This window comes from Heterodontus francisci, chromosome 1 (assembly GCF_036365525.1).
Source record: "Heterodontus francisci isolate sHetFra1 chromosome 1, sHetFra1.hap1, whole genome shotgun sequence".
NCBI classification, from domain to species: Eukaryota; Metazoa; Chordata; class Chondrichthyes; order Heterodontiformes; family Heterodontidae; genus Heterodontus; species Heterodontus francisci.
The window spans coordinates 188,256,005-188,271,805 of record NC_090371.1 but is presented as its reverse complement, the minus strand read 5'-3'; the positions used below and the strand labels follow the sequence as shown (position 1 = coordinate 188,271,805).

Sequence of the window (15,801 nt, the reverse complement as noted above, 5' to 3'; positions counted from 1 at the left end):
TGGAGAGAGAGAGAGAGAGAGAGAGAGAGAGAGAGAGAGAGAGAAAAGAGGGAGGGAGGAAGAGGGGGCAGACCTTTAACAAGCCACTGTAGCACATCCTTCGGGCTGAATCAACAGCAGCATAAGCATACAAGTGAGTCACATACACACAACTGCCGCTCAGGCATAGTTACAGATTGCGTAGAACAGAGGGGCCAAAAGAGGAAGGGAAATAAAAAGGCTGGGTTTCTCCGCCTTAACTTTCCCACCCATTGCTAACAGTATCTGGTGTTTTCTGTGACTTGCAAGGTAAACTACTTATCTAATATACCAAAATGCAGTGATACAAATTTTCTTGAAAATCACTGCAAAATATATCTTATGATAACATTAAGTTTCAAATATTCACTTGAAAATTGCTACACTGGGTTTTCTCTGTTCGGCTGCTCCAGTGATGCTACACACTGAAATGAACCCCATGTATCATGGAGAAGTCCAATGATTGATTAGGGATGCAATTTGTACCAAATTAGTCAAATATCTGGAGATGCTAGACCCGAGAAGAACATGTTACTGGCCAAGTTTACAGCATATTCACTAGATAGCAAATTTTCCTGGTGTCACACAGCTCCAGATCATCATTCAGACCAGTTTGCTGTTGTTGTCAGTTCAATTGCTCTGAAGTGCCTCACCATCCTGTTAGTGACATCGCCTAGCATTAGGACATCTCTGGAAGTAGGAGAACTCTTGATTACGAAGTCACGAATATTTTATGTCAAGATGTGTCTTTTTATACAATGGGAGGATACTGTTTGGAAGAAAAAAAAATACGCAAGTACTTTCCGTCTGCTTCTGGAGAATTTTACCAAACCAGGTTCCCATCACCTAGTTCTGAAATAACCAGTGACGAGATCACAAGAAATAAAAAAAATTATATCTTTTGTATGATTGCAGCGATAATACTTCACAAGTTTTCTAAATATCTTCTGACACATAGAATAAAGACCTCTGCAAATTCACACCAGACACAGTATCCATCACTGAATTCAATGCACTCTTTGTGAAGGTTATGTTGCAGATATTAGCAGCCATTTTTCAAACTTGGTGCCAGAAACAACTGTGCTCCTACCAGAACAATATAAAAGCAGCAAGGTTCACATTTTGATGCCTGGTTTGTGCTAACACTAGCAATGGCAAGCTGTGCAAGGCACCGGGGCAGTTGGTTCCTCTATCACAGTCTCCCAGGTAAGTGGGAAGAAATTGGCAAGAAAAAAAAAATTACAATTCATCTCTTCATCCTTTGTTCGGTGAATAGGTTTCTTTTTAATTCAAATTGTGTCATTAAAATTCAGCATTCATTTCAAACAGCAAAATAAGTGAGCCTTTCATATGCTTCTGAAGCCATTCATAAAGAAGTGTATATTAGGTACAGGTTTAATATTCCATATATTCTTAACAGTTGAACATGTTGGTGAGCAGGGGAGGAGTGAGTGGCTTTCCTTAAACACTCTCAATTCTTGTGGAAAAATAACATGTTCATCTTAAACAATTTATTAAGATCTCCCGTGGTGTTACAGTAAGTCAGGTGGCATTGTTTTATAATGATAAAAATATCTAAAACATCCTGCTGGTCAAGCTGTAGATGTGTCTTTTTAGGGTTTTAAAGTTCAATGATATTAAGTAAACTCTGGATGAGTTCAAATATTAATTGCTGGGAGATGAGAATGCAGATAGCGTCGTTTAAGAGGCATCTTGACAAATACATGAATAGGATGGGAATAGAGGGATATGGTCCCCGGAAGTGCAGAAGGTTTTAGTTTAGGCAGGCATCAAGATCGGCGCAGGCTTGGAGGGCCGAATGGCCTGTTCCTGTGCTGTACTGTTATTTGTTCTTTGTTCAGACTTTGTTTGCAGGATTATCTTTAAAAGTACACTTATATTGCTGCCCTTGTATTTTCCACTCAGTTTATCTGTACATATGCTTTTTTTTTAAAAAAAGTATAGGATTAAAAGCAAACAAAAGTCCGCATTATACATGGTGTGGCATTGTAAGATGTGTGCATTGTAACTGTGTTACATTGTAACTGTGTGCAAACATAAAGCTTTTATAATAGTAGCAAATCTCCCATGACTGCTCGTGGCAAGTCAGAAGATGCACAATTGCAAGTAGAGGATCATTACACCATGTAAAATACTGAACTGTGGTTATATAGCCTCTTGTAGATACAACATTCAATTGTTAAATAAACACCAAATTCATACAGACGCCAATTATGAAGTTGGAGATATTCTGGCTCCAGTTTTGTGTTTTCCTACAGAATCTCTTTATTCTGCTCTTTGAAGTGTAACAAAAAGCTGAATATGACGAACAGGAAATGTGTGATAGATGTACCCTTTAGAGAACAAATCTCCCATGGCATTGCTCATGCAGAGCTGGAATCTAATATTTCATGACATTATGTACAATATAATCAGAACTAGTAATTTGTGACGATTAAGTAAGTCAAGCTATGGCCTGGATTTTAATCCAGACAGCTGCTGACCTGCTGAGAATAGCTAGGGGATGGGCACCAAGAACGTGTAGGAAACCCGGAAGTACGTTAAGTGTGCCTATCAGTGGCTTTTTAATGCAGCAACTGCATTAATATATAATTTGTGTTGCTTGGCCAATTAGCGTCAGCAAGTGCGATGAGAACCCGCATGATGCAATTTCAACTCCACTATTTAAAGAGACACTCCAAATACACACGTTGAACAGTTGGAGGTGGGAATAGAGGAAAAGGGTTACTACGGAAGGTAGAAAGTCAAAAGATTTTCCCCACTTTAGCGACACCTCTGGATGTGCTGCTAGAGGCTGAGAGCCGAAATGATATGGTTTCTTAGCAACAGGAAGAAGCTGGCTAGGGATTCCAAGAAGGCTTGATTGGAGGGGACACTAAATGAGCAGCAGTAGCGTGGTGCTACGCTTCTGAATTCAATGCAACAGTTTAATGGCTTAAGCTGGGCAAGGAAGATGCCGCATTCGCCTACATCCTGTCGTGTGTATCATCCTAACTCCCTGACGCTACCTTCTCAAGCCTATTTCAGCTTCTCACACCAACTCAGCTTGCAGGTACATTCATCCCTCTCCACCTATGCACTTCCTCACATCTCAATCTGACCATCCGCCAAAACACTTGCCTTCATCCTTATGCAATGTCACCCTCAACAAAAGCTCTCTATCCAGCTGTTCAACACATGCCATTACTCTCACTCATAGGTCTCTTCTTTCCCTCCTTGTAGTAGAGAGTACAAAACTTGAGTGAGAGACAGAAAACCAGAGGGTGGGCCTCCAGCCATCTTGCTACGAACAGCTGCATAGACGGCAGCGCTGGAGATCAACAGAGGTTCAGCATGCATGGCCATCGGGGAGGGAGGACTTCAGCTACCTGATGACAGAATTAACTACAAGTTAGCCACATGGCATAGAATACTCAGTCATGTTGACTTGATGTCAAGAGTAGGCAAAATTTGATCATGTGCATAATGATAACTTCAAACATTTTTAGCTTGACAGTACTCATTCATGTCTCATCTCTCACAGGTCAGGTCACTGCTGCTGCTGACTCCTTAGAGAAAGGAGGTCACTCAGTCTGAGGATTCACTGTCACAGGACTGATGCAGCATATGCACCAGCTCAGATACTCACACTTTGGTGGGAGCAGTAAAGCAGATAGTTATGACAGAGTCACTGGGTGAAAACGCATCACAATTGAACAAGAGCAGATGGTGAAGACAGGGACAGTAGCAGTGTGTCCACATCAGAGGGCGCAGGATTCTGCTCAGCTGGACACAGATGCTGTACCTCAGGAGCCAATGAACAGGATATTTCTTGAGCAGCAGAGGATGTGTGATGCACTGGCAAGTGTTCCAGCCAAACTGTGCACCACTGCAGAGAGATTAGAGGAGTCCGTCTCAATCATGAACAGCATGATGTCACAGGTTTTTGCGATTATGTCTCCGTGGTCATATGGTACTCAAAGTATCGCTGCTGTGGCTTCATTCCTCAGGTTCCTGAGAGATGTGATCAACCATGTTTTAAGTGAGTGCCCCGCCTCCGAGCCGCCAGCAAGCCAAGTCTGCTTCAAGGTGCAAAGAAATCAGGGAGGAAGGACTGCTGCAGGACGAAAGCATCCACGACAGCTGCCTGGGAATCTTGTGCACGCTTGCATAAAGATCTGCAGTGCAAGTCCCTGAAGTTGACAATCACTCCTGGGTGATCTACAGATGCCTTAATTGCAACATGCCGCAGCTGCAAACCTGAGCACCAACCCTTTTTGACTGGCATCATCAGAGGAAAAATGACATAATTGCAAGCCCTAGCAAATAGCAGTCATCTGAATTATGCATTTGTATGTAACCAACTGCAAGATCCTGCAAATGTCTCTGGTAGAGCCCAGCAAGGATCCATGGTGGTGACTTTGACAGTCACTGGTAAAGCGTGGCCACCAGGTCTTCTTCCAGCAGGCTGCCATCAGCTGACAACACCAGGAGCCTCATCAGTCACTAGTGTTCTGACATATCGAGGAAGCGTATCCTTTACCTGTGTACTGCGCCTCTGCTGATCTCTCTCTCTCGAGCAGCTGCAGGCCTGTGAATAGCAAGTTGTTGCTGGTTCAGGTCCTACCTCCCTCCTGCCGGTGCATATCTTAGTCCTCATCTGAGGCCCAAAGTAACACAGCATAAGTAGAATCTATGCTGCTGTGATAGATCAGATCTCCGAAATGCAGATCATAGCTTCAAAGTGTATAATGCAACCTCTGAATGTAAGTACTGCAAACAAACACCTTCACAGAAGCAGGTAAGAAATGAGCTGTGAGTAGTTGTTAGTTGTGGCTCAGTTGGTAACACTCTTGCCTCAGAGTCAGAGGACTTAAGCACAAAAATCAAGGCTGACACTCCTGTGCAGTACTGAGAAAGTACTGTCAGAGATGCCATCTTTCGGATGAGATATTAAACCAAGGTCCTCTCAGGTGGATATAAAAGACCCCACGGCATTATTTTGAAGAGCCGGGGAGTTATCCCCCGCGTCCTGGCCAATATTTATCCCTCAATCAACATTATTAAAAACAGATTATCCAGTTATTTTCACTTTGCAGTTTGTGGGAGCTTCTTGTGTGTGAATTGGCTGCCACATTTCCTATAACAGTGACTACACTTCAAAAGTACTTAACTGGCTGTAAAGCACTGAGAAATTCGGTGGTCGTGAAAGGCGCTATATAAAGGCAAGTCTTCCATATTGGCATATTTCCTCATCATGTCTGCATTCCTCTCAATGGCTGTTGTGTTTTTGCCTTATTTTCACTGGCAAGTTCCAGAAAGCCTGGGAAACCCATGGAAGCAAAATGAAATTGCAAAACCTGCCAATATCACTGTAATTGAACGATTAATTTTTTTATTTGTTCATGGGATGTGGGCATCGCTGGCTAGGCCAGCATTTGTTGCCCATCCCTAATTGCCCTTGAACTGAGCGGCTTGCTAGGCCATTGCAGAGGCAGTTGAGAGTCAACCACATTGCTGTGGGTCTGGAGTCACATGTAGGCCAGACCAGGTAAGGATGGCAGATTTCCTTCCCTAAACAACATTAGTGGACCAGATGGGTTTTGTTTTACAACAAATCGACAATGGTTTCATGCTCACCATTAGATGAACTTTTAATTCCATATTTATTAATTGAATTCAAATTTCACCATCTGCCATAGTGGGATTCAAACTCATGTCCCTATAGCATTAGCCTGGGCCTCTGGATTACTAGTCCAGCGTCATTACCACACCACCACTGCCTCCCTCCCTGACTGACAACCCACCTCTTCAAAGGGGTTACACACACAGCCTTACGCACTAGGGTCAAGTGCGGAGATCAGCAGGCAGGAGCCAGCTTCCCAATGTATTTGCATTTTTCCAGGATTTCACCCCCCACAACCTGCACTTACCCCGATTAAAATTTCCCCCAGTGTTTCTATTACAGAGAATGGGAATGCGTGTATTATTTTCATATTCATCTTGTGTTGATATGCATATTTTCAAGGAAATTGAAGATTGCTAGTCTTGATTACAACAACTACAACAATATTTCTTTAGTAATGCAGCAAATTTTGCGTCTTCCTTTTTGCAAAAGCCTATGGTAATATAGGACAGCTGTTGCAGGATTCTCGGCTTGGGGGTGTGGCGGAGAAAGGAGCAGTAAAGAGATCATGTGGTTGAGTAGCATTACAAGGGTATGAAAAGTGAAGTGATAAATGAAGATGGAGAGAAACAGGACATGGGGAGACATGAAAAACAACAACTTACTTTTACAGAGTGCTTTACAAATAGTAAGTCATACCAAGGCACTTCACAGAGATGTTCCTGTGAAATAAATGTGACGGCAAGCAATATAAGGAGTTATAAGGAGATGTGACCAAAAGCTTTGTCAAAGAAGTAGGTTTATAGGAGTGTCTACATGGGAAGGTGGTAAAGAGGCAGAGAGGTTTTGAAAGAGAATTCCAGAAATGAGGCACAGCTGCCAATGGTGGAGTAATGAAAATCAGTGATGTACAAGTTGTCAGAGTTGAAGGAGCTCTGAGATCTCAGAGGATTGTAGGTCTAGAAGGAAGGTGGAAGGGAAGGAGACAGAACTATGACAGAAAGCCATCATTCTGATACACAGTTGGCGGGGGGGGGGGGCGGTAGGTGGGGGGAAATGTGGGAGTTACCTTATTAATTAACAATTTTAACAATTAATTGGGACGGCACAGTGGCGCAGTGGTTAGCACGGCAGCCTCACAGCTCCAGTGACCCAGGTTCAGTTCTGGGTACTGCCTGTGCGGAGTTTGCAAGTTCTCCCTGTGACCGTGTGGGTTTCCGCCGGGTGCTCCGGTTTCCTCCCACAGCCAAAGACTTGCAGGTTGATTTGTAAATTGCCCCTACTGTAGGTAGGTGGTAGGAGAATGGAGGGGATGTGGTAGGGAATATGGGATTAATGTAGGATTAGTATAAATGGGTGGTTGTTGGTCGGCACAGACTCGGTGGGCCAAAGGGCCTGTTTCAGTGCTGTATCTCTAAATAAATAAATAAAGGTTGCTGCTGGTAACTCTAACCACAGAGTAAAAAATTGTGCTCAAGATGTTGCCATGCAGGCCCCCATCTGCCAAGAATGAGGCACACATTATTTTGCCACATGAACATTGCAACTTAAAAATCCTGCTGGAAAGAAAAGAGGGCTATCACAAGGAATTGCCAGGCCCCTCGCCGGAAAGACCTTTTTTTTTTGCATACTGGCAGACAGTGTTGGAACAAAGGAACCAGTCCCTGCTTCCCCAACACACAGAAGACCTGGTCAGACCAGTTTAGTCACATGACTAACTGGCAGTTAAAGCTTTTTGAATTTGGACTTGCCACAGAGTTTTAAAACTCAGAAAGCTCTATGCTCCTGGACTGAGAACATCTCTCTCCTGTCTGCTCTCATCCCTTTCTCACGGAACTGAAGACCCATTGAAGACACAGGAACCCCAAGAGAAAAAAGTCTTCTGTAGTGAACAAAGTTTAAGAAGAATACTGGGCCCCAACGAAAAGCAAGAACTACCTACAAAAGGACTACAGTGAACTCGAAGCACAGTAACACGCAACTCTTCTGATATTGCCTCAAACCTCTCCAGTTATTTTTCTCCTGCTCTTTTCTGTCTCCATTTGCATGTGCATATCGTGCGTGCATGCTAGCATGGGGCACGGCGTGTATCCGTAGGCGTTAACTTAGAGTATAAGTTTTAATAAATTTCACTTTTCTTCTTTAAACCGAAGAAAGCCAGTTTATGCTCATTTCTTTGCCTTATAATTGAAAAGTGGTGAACAAGGATTTACCAAGGGGGAGCTCAAAACACAGTGTGTTTAAAAATTAAAGCCTGTTACAATAAGACCAGGTGAAGATAGTAAAAGACCCCGAGACACCTTTCTCACCTGGTCATAACAATGTCAAGGAATCTAAAAAAAATAAATCCAGTACAGCTAAAATGTAACTCTTGCCTCCAAAATCAGAATGTTAGAACCATAGAAAAGTTACGGCACAGAAATAGGCCATTCAGCCCATCATGTCTGCACCAGCTGAAAAAAATAGCCGCACAATCTAATCCCGCCTTCCAGCACCTGGTCCGTAGCCTTGCAGGTTACAGCACTTCAGGTGCATGTCCATGTGCCTTTGAAATAAGTTGAGGGTTTCTGCCTCCACCACCGATCTGGGCAGCGAATTCCAGACACCCACCACCCTCTGATGAAGAAGCTTTTCCTCATGTCCCCTCTAACCCTTCTATCAATCACCTTAAATCTGTGCCCTCTGGTAATTGACCTCTCTGCTAGGGGAAACAGGCCCTTCCTGTCTACTCTATCTAGGCCCCTCATAATTTTGTACACCTCAATTAAGTCACCCCTCAGCCTCCTCAGTTCTAAGGAAAACAACCCTAGCCTATCCAATCTTTCCTCATAGCTGCAACTTTCAAGCCCTGGCAACATTCTTGTAAATCTCCTCTACTCTCTCCAGAACAATTATGTCCTTCTTGTAATGCGTTGACCAGAACTGTATGCAATACTCCAGCTGTGGCCTAATCAGCATTTTATACATTCCAGTATTATATCCCTGCTTTTGTGTTCTATACCTCAGACAAAAAGGAAAGAATTCCATGTGCCTTCTTCACCACTCTATTTATCTGTCCTGCCACCTTCAGGGATCTGTGGACATGCACTCCAAGGTCTCTCACTTCTTCTATCCCTCTCAATATCCTTCTGTTTATTGTGTACTCTCTTGCTTTGTTTGCCATCCCCAAATGCATTACCTCATACATCTCCGGATTGAATTCCATTTTCCAGCTTTCCACCCACTCAACAAACCATTGATATATGTCGTGCACTCCAGCCCGACTAAAGGTCTTAAGCACATAATGGGGCGAAAGGGATCAAAGGATATGGGGAGAAAGCAGGAACAGATTACTGAGTTGGATGATCAGCCATGATCATAATGAATGGTGGAATAGGCTCGAAGGGCCGAATGGCCTACTCCTGCTCCCAGTTTCTATAATCTAGGATGACACCGAGGTGCTGGACGTACCATCCTGCAGATGAGACGTTATGAGTTCTCCTGCTGCCTGGGTCAAAGGTCCAGCAGAAAAAAAAATACCTTCTCATTCATTCATCTTTAATGCAGCCTTGCTGTATGCAAATTGTCTGCTGCATTTGCTTACATTACTTTTGAACTGCAGCCATGGTTACCAGTTGGTACGGCATTCTGAGGATATAAAGATGCTAGAAAATGCCTATGTTAACTAATTACGGTGCAATGATCCCTCATTCCTTGATCAAAGATGGTAAACTATATTTCGACTGGGTATGAATGCAGACTAAACAACTCACTTCTGCGTGTTCTCAATAGGCAATCCTCTCATCTGCCATAGATCAGTTCTATTTCATGAATTTTGTCCCGATTATATCCTCATCTCCATCCAAAACAGTATGGCCTTGATTGCCAACTTCTCTTTGGGTATTGTCAATACAGACCTACATAGGAGGTTTCTCCAGGATGCAAGAGGTCATCGGCTAATTTTCCGCTCTCCCATTCTTACTAGGATATGCACTGTCTAGTTACCCCAAATGAGGCTCATTGGAATGGAGAAAAAAATTCAGCCTGTTAAAGCTAGGATACAACCCTGGATCCCAGCACCGGAAACATAGAAACTGGGATCCAAAACTGGAATTTAATGCTGAAACTATACAGCTACAATAGGTGAATTGGAGTCTCTCTTTTCACATGTTACAATAGCTATAATTTTACTGTAGGTAACACTAATAAATGAATACTCTCTCAAAAGTTAGTTACTGTGAATCACTGAAACAATAAACTGCTTTAACTATTCTAATTAAATACTCTCAATCAACACTACATAGCATTTACAAACAGCCACTTCGGTTGAACAAACATGCCCAAAAGAGTTATAAATTTTTAATTGCAGTTTCAACTACAGAAGCAACTTGAATATAGCTCTCCAACTTAAGAACTGAAACAGTTACCCAACCAGCTCAAAAATAATGGGCATGATGAAAACAAATACTGTAATTACTTAATAGTGAAACAATTTATCAGATAGTTTTATTTTCAAAATTCATGAGTAAATACTAGGTTATTGTATTTATTTTCCAAGTGTAATAAAAGTTCAATTTAGCATTGTAACTGACTTACAGAATATTTTGGAATTGACTTTTTGTAAAAAGCCAGAAGTCACAAATGAATTCAGCAGTGATCAGCAAAGCCGCCTCAGCCCAACTGTTTACAAAATGTAACTTTGTGGTTTGATACTTTTAAACTAAATAACTCCTCACTATAAAGTGAACAACTACCTTCCTACCATGCCATTACACAATGCAACAAAATACTGTGCCTTTCAGCCTAACCAAAGTGTAAAATAAGATGGAGTACACAAGGCTGATCGCAACTCATGAATGCCTATTAAAAGTTCTCTCTGCTGTGACACGTTATTGATTGCATACATTATTGGTTAATAGCATCATATTCTTCATGCCCTTTCTCTGGTTTGAAAGGATCTTCCTAATTAGTTTAGGAATTAGGTAAAAAGGAAAGCAATATATTATGACTTGTAATATAAGCATCTCAGTTGCTAATCGTCATGCTAGGCCCCCACCTGCCAAGAATGAGGCACATTAATTTTGTCATGAACATTAATTTTAAACTGTTGCTGGAGCAAGGAAATGACTTGTTAAACAGATCAGCTGTGGCTGGAAAAGACATTTGCATCTTAACAGACAATGCATGTAAGGCCAAAGGACCATTCCCTGACACATTCAACCCACAATGGACCTTGATTGCCAGGTATTGTGTGTAAGAGGAGCATTCCAGAGACTGCTAAGGTGATACAATCTAGGACTGGTTCGACTAGCCAGAGAGAGTTTGGGCTAAGAAAGACTGTTTGCTCCTGGACTGATAAGACCTTTTTTGTCTGCTCCCATCTCTTTCTCACAAGCCTCTGAATCCACTGAAGACACATAAACTTCAAGAGAGAAAAGTCTCCTCAGCAAACAAGGTTTAAGAAGAATACTGGGCCTCAATGAAAAGCAAGATCTACCTACAATCAAGGACTCTACAGTGAGCTCGAAGAACCATAACAAAAACTCTTCAGATATTGCATCAGACTTTTCCACTATATTTTTCTTCTGCTCTTTTCTGTCTCTATTTGAATGTGTGTATCGCGCATGCATGCTAGCATGGACGCATTGTGTATCCGTAGGTGTCAAACGAATTAGAGTTTAAGTTTAATAAATTTCAACTTTTCTTCTTTAAACCTAAGAAAACCTGTTTGTGCTTGTTTCTTTGCCTTATAATTGGAAAGCAGTGAACACGGATTCACCAAGGGGGAGCTAAAAACACTGTCTAATATTAAACTCTGTTACAGTAAGACCAGGTGAAGGCTGAGAGGGACCCCTAGACACCTTTCTCACTGGGTCGTAACACTAATGATGATCATATTTCTGAACTTTAGAATTAGCAGGATTGAAGTAGTTACCATACTGGTCATTAATTATCATTTAATGATCCAAACCAAGATTTCTTCCAGGATCAATTTAAAATAGGTCAATACAATGGATTGTTTCTTCATTCGTGCAGAGGATTATGACACATACTTGAACCTCCATGTGTTTGTGACTTATGGGATTCACTGATTTAAAAATTCCAATGATGCATTTATACTAATGCACTAATTCAATTTGCCAGACAATTGAATTTACTTAGTTTGAAAAATACATCCCCACATTTAAGAGAATTGACAAATTTCAAACAGTTTCCACACTTTATGAAGTGGTAGGTCTTCAATAGGATACAGATGCTTACAGTATCTTCAAGGTTGGTACATGGATAAATGACATTTTGCCAATGATTCTCTCATATCCCACTGTGCACTTCTACAGCAGCAGGTTCTTGGAACTAGGCCTCAATGACTTAGTGCTATAATTCCACACACTAGCTTAAGCAATATCAAAGATGACAGAAGCAGTGATAAAGAATCAAGCTACCTCACATGAATAGATCTTCTAATTAAATATAGGCACTTAGCTTCCATATGCTTGACAGAAACTTAGTTTTAACCTAACATCTTCCTGCAACTCTAGTGGTTGAAGTTCAAGCACAGTGTAAGTCATAGGTAAGCTTCATAGCTTGTAGTTCCCGTCACACATCTTACTTCAGAAAGAAGGGTGAACCAGTGTAAGGATTCAGAGTCTGACAGAGTGAATGTTCCATCCATGGCTATAAACCACGTTAATCTAAACGGATCTAAGATCTGCACTAAGTTTCGGCAGCACTTGCTTGGCTACTGGAACTGACTGGACCTGCAGAACCATAATTGCTGTCAGCCAAACAGAGCCAAATAATTAAAGAAGGAAAACAATATTAGAAAGCTGGGGGTTAGAGGAAGATAAGGAAAACTCCACAAAAATGGAACACACCACAGGCATCCATGATTCATCCTTTGAATGGCATTAAAGGCCATCAGATTGCCTTGCACACACAAACTTTCAGAACACATTAAATATACATCATACTTGGGAACGTGTTAATTCGTACATAATAGACATAAACCAATTGCTTCACATTAACTGATGCCACTGAAGCTCTGCATTTACCTGTAAAAGCAAACTCCACCGACTGGTTTACAACTAGGTCCGAAAAAGGGCGTTTACAAATTGTTTGGAATGCTTCCCAACACCAAACATAGTAAATGTAAATATGCAAGCACAAACTCGATCTAACTCGCACAACTAGGTTTGCCGTTCGAGAATTTCATGAAGCCAACGTTACTTACATCAGTGCCACCACCCCCCCTTAGATGATTTCAACCTACACTGCATTTTCACAACTAAATCTGTAGAAAATATTGCTCACACAATTTCCGCATGATCCAGAAGTGCGAACCCCTTGAAATGATGGCAATTTATAAAGGATTATAACAATTTTACATTTTAAAACGTGTTCCAGCTATTCATTCCACGAGACATTTTGACTGTTGCACGCTGAATATTCCTGCAATGCATCCAAATTATTAATAATGGTGTGATGCGAAATATGTATTTTTAATACACCTACCCCTGGCAGACAATTTTTTGGTGTTGATGATTTTGGCAGCGTACTCCTGTCCTGTCGAGATTTTCATGCATCGCCTCACCACCGAAAATGCTCCCCTGAAAGCAATCGATCACATATATACAGATATATATCGTTCAAACAACACAGGTAGACAACTAACCCTCACATTACAGCACTCTTCCAATCCAGCTGCGGCGCAAACAAGTGCAAAGCCACACATAAAATGAACAAAAATAACAAAATAAATAAGCGCGAAATATTAAAATTATATTTTCCAAAACATTTCAGAGGTTTTCTCAACAGAAATAAAGTCAGGATTTTCAATGCATAAAGCAGAATTCTAATGAATACATATTTGAAACACTCCCCCCCCCCCGCCCAAAAAAAAACAAACGAAACCGGCTACAAAAGGTGATCAAACTAGACCATACATTTTGCTGCAGTTGATGCCTTGAATATGTAGGTATTATCCTATAACATGCCGAGACATTCACAATTACATTTAAGAAAGCATAACCATGCATAATAAGACTGCTCTATATGAAAGCATTAACGCGAACCTCTGCTAGAATACTAATACTTAACGCAAGTAAAGAAAATAGATTGGAAATGCAACTAAATAATTTTTTTTAAATCAGCCGGATGACAGATTTGCCGCCGTACTTTCCAAGTTCCTCGAAGAGCTGGTATTCGTCCGTGAACCTGGTACACGTTGTAGTCGAAGCCATGGTGAGGACGGGCGACGGTTGCTGCTGTCTCCGGTGTTTAAAGCGCTGCTCGCCTATTTCCCCTCTCTTGGACAGTAACCTGGCTGGGGACAAAACCTGGCTCGGTGACTCAAGGTGGGCACCTCAGAGCCGCTCGTCTTCTCCCTGAACCTAGGTGTCTGTGGCAGAGCCGGGGGAGATTCGAACTGCTGCTTGTCCTGCAGTCCTTGTCCCGGGCGGGTGTCGGAGCTGCTATGTGGGACGCAGTCAGTCGTGTGTGTGTGTCACTGAAACCAAAAGCAGTTTCCCTTAGCGTCCCTGTCACTTCAGACTAGCTCTCCCTCCCTCTCCTGATAACAGGATGTTGCAACCTGCACCAGTCAAACAGTGTCTCTCCTCCCTGACCTTCCCGCTCCCTCTCTCTATCTCCCCCTCAGATAGAGACTATCAGCAGCTCCCTATCTCTATTCATGAACCTCCTGAGCCCTATCACTACAGGGAAATGAGAAAATAAAACCCAGCTCCGGACTCTCTCCACATCTCGCGATAGATTTGACAAAAACAACCAGACCGGATTATTAGTGGCTGCAAAGGGCTGGGGGAGGGGAGAGCTGACGTCAAATACCAACCAGGGCAAAAACTTAGATTTTACATTTAAAAAGAAAAACATTCATGAATAAAAATATATTTAAAGGCTTATGCCGAAAGCTCTGTTGAAACTGCATTCTTTAATTCGAAATGTTAAAGCGATGCCCTTTCTTGGTTCAGGTTTTGGGAAAACATTGTAATTTTGGATGGCTCAGCAATCTAAGTAAGCTAATGTTGTAGGGTTACTGCTCTCCCACCGGTCAATCAACATAATATTTTATCATTTTTTCATAGGATGGCACCGACACGTTAAAAAGTATGTTTTTATTTATTGCTGTCGACAGTTTTTTGTAGCTTCCGCTTGCCAAAGAGAAACTTTCCCGCTGAGCTGAGATCAGCGGCCAGCCCAGGCCAACCAGCTCAGTTTGTGTTTGTCAGGCTCCGACTCACCTCATTGAGCAGCCGGCAATTTGAGACAGTGTGTATCCACACTGGGCGATGGGCTGTGTCGCCGCTTCGCCTAAACGCCTGCTCCATCGCCGTTATTGGTCACCCCTGCTGCAGTCTTGGGTTTTTTTTAGTGCAGCAGCTGGTATTTTGGCCGGAGCTATCTTTGAGTATATATCCCACTTTTTGCTGTTTCGATTGAACATGTTTTTATTTTCTTTTATAGTTCTATCAGTATTATGAAAAGTGAACAAGGGGAATACTGCAGTGGGTATCAAAAATCATGTAGACGGGTGCTAACATCGTACAACGTGAGGTAACTAATTATACACGCTGAATGCTTTATGTGGTTAGTCAATGTTTCGGATTTCAAGTCCATTTGTCTACTTTTGAAGATATCAAAAAGAAGAGTGGCGCGTCAAATCTTCTCTCCAGCTTGGAGGGAGCATTAAGGGGTCAGCTGCAGCTCAGCTGGTCGTACACATGCCTTTGTGTCAGAAGGTTGTAGATTCATGTCCCACTCCAATGACTTGAGCTCAAAATCTAAGCTGATGGTCCAGAGCAGCACTGAGGAAATGCTCCACTATCTCAGGTGTTGTCTTTCAGATGAGACATTAAACCGAGGCCCTTGTCTGCCCTCTCAGGCAAAAGGTCAAATGACACTATGTCGAAGGAGATTAGGTGGGTTCTCTCAGTATCCTGGCAAATATTTATCCCGCAACCAATGTCACCAAAACAGATTATCTAATTGCTGTTTATAGGCAAAATACTGTGGATGTTGGAAATCGGAAGTAAAAACAGAAAGTGTTGAAAATGCACAGCATGTCTGGAGAGAGAAACAGAGTTAATGTTTGGGTCTGTGACCTTTCTTCCCTCTCCACAGATGCTGCCAGACCTGGTATGTATTTCCAGCACTTTCTGTTT

The 15,801-nt window shown here is 42.1% G+C and overlaps 1 protein-coding gene across 9 annotated transcripts in view; it reads right to left on the bottom strand.

The window, feature by feature from the left end:
• LOC137373923 (calcium/calmodulin-dependent protein kinase type II delta chain) overlaps window positions 1-14,387 on the bottom strand; it is a 485,051-nt gene extending 470,664 nt beyond the window's left edge. For 4 of the 9 annotated variants that reach the window (XM_068039605.1, XM_068039544.1, XM_068039577.1 and 1 more), the window contains exons 1-2: window positions 13,799-14,387; window positions 13,136-13,230 (exon numbers count right to left, since the gene is read on the bottom strand). In XM_068039605.1, coding sequence (XP_067895706.1) covers window positions 13,136-13,230; window positions 13,799-13,863 — 160 coding nt within the window. In that variant the 5' untranslated portion in view covers window positions 13,864-14,387. The remainder of the gene's footprint in view (window positions 1-13,135; window positions 13,231-13,798) is intronic. The other 5 variants (XM_068039566.1, XM_068039546.1, XM_068039585.1 and 2 more) reach the window with 2 other exon arrangements.
• Window positions 14,388-15,801: the final 1,414 nt, after the last annotated feature.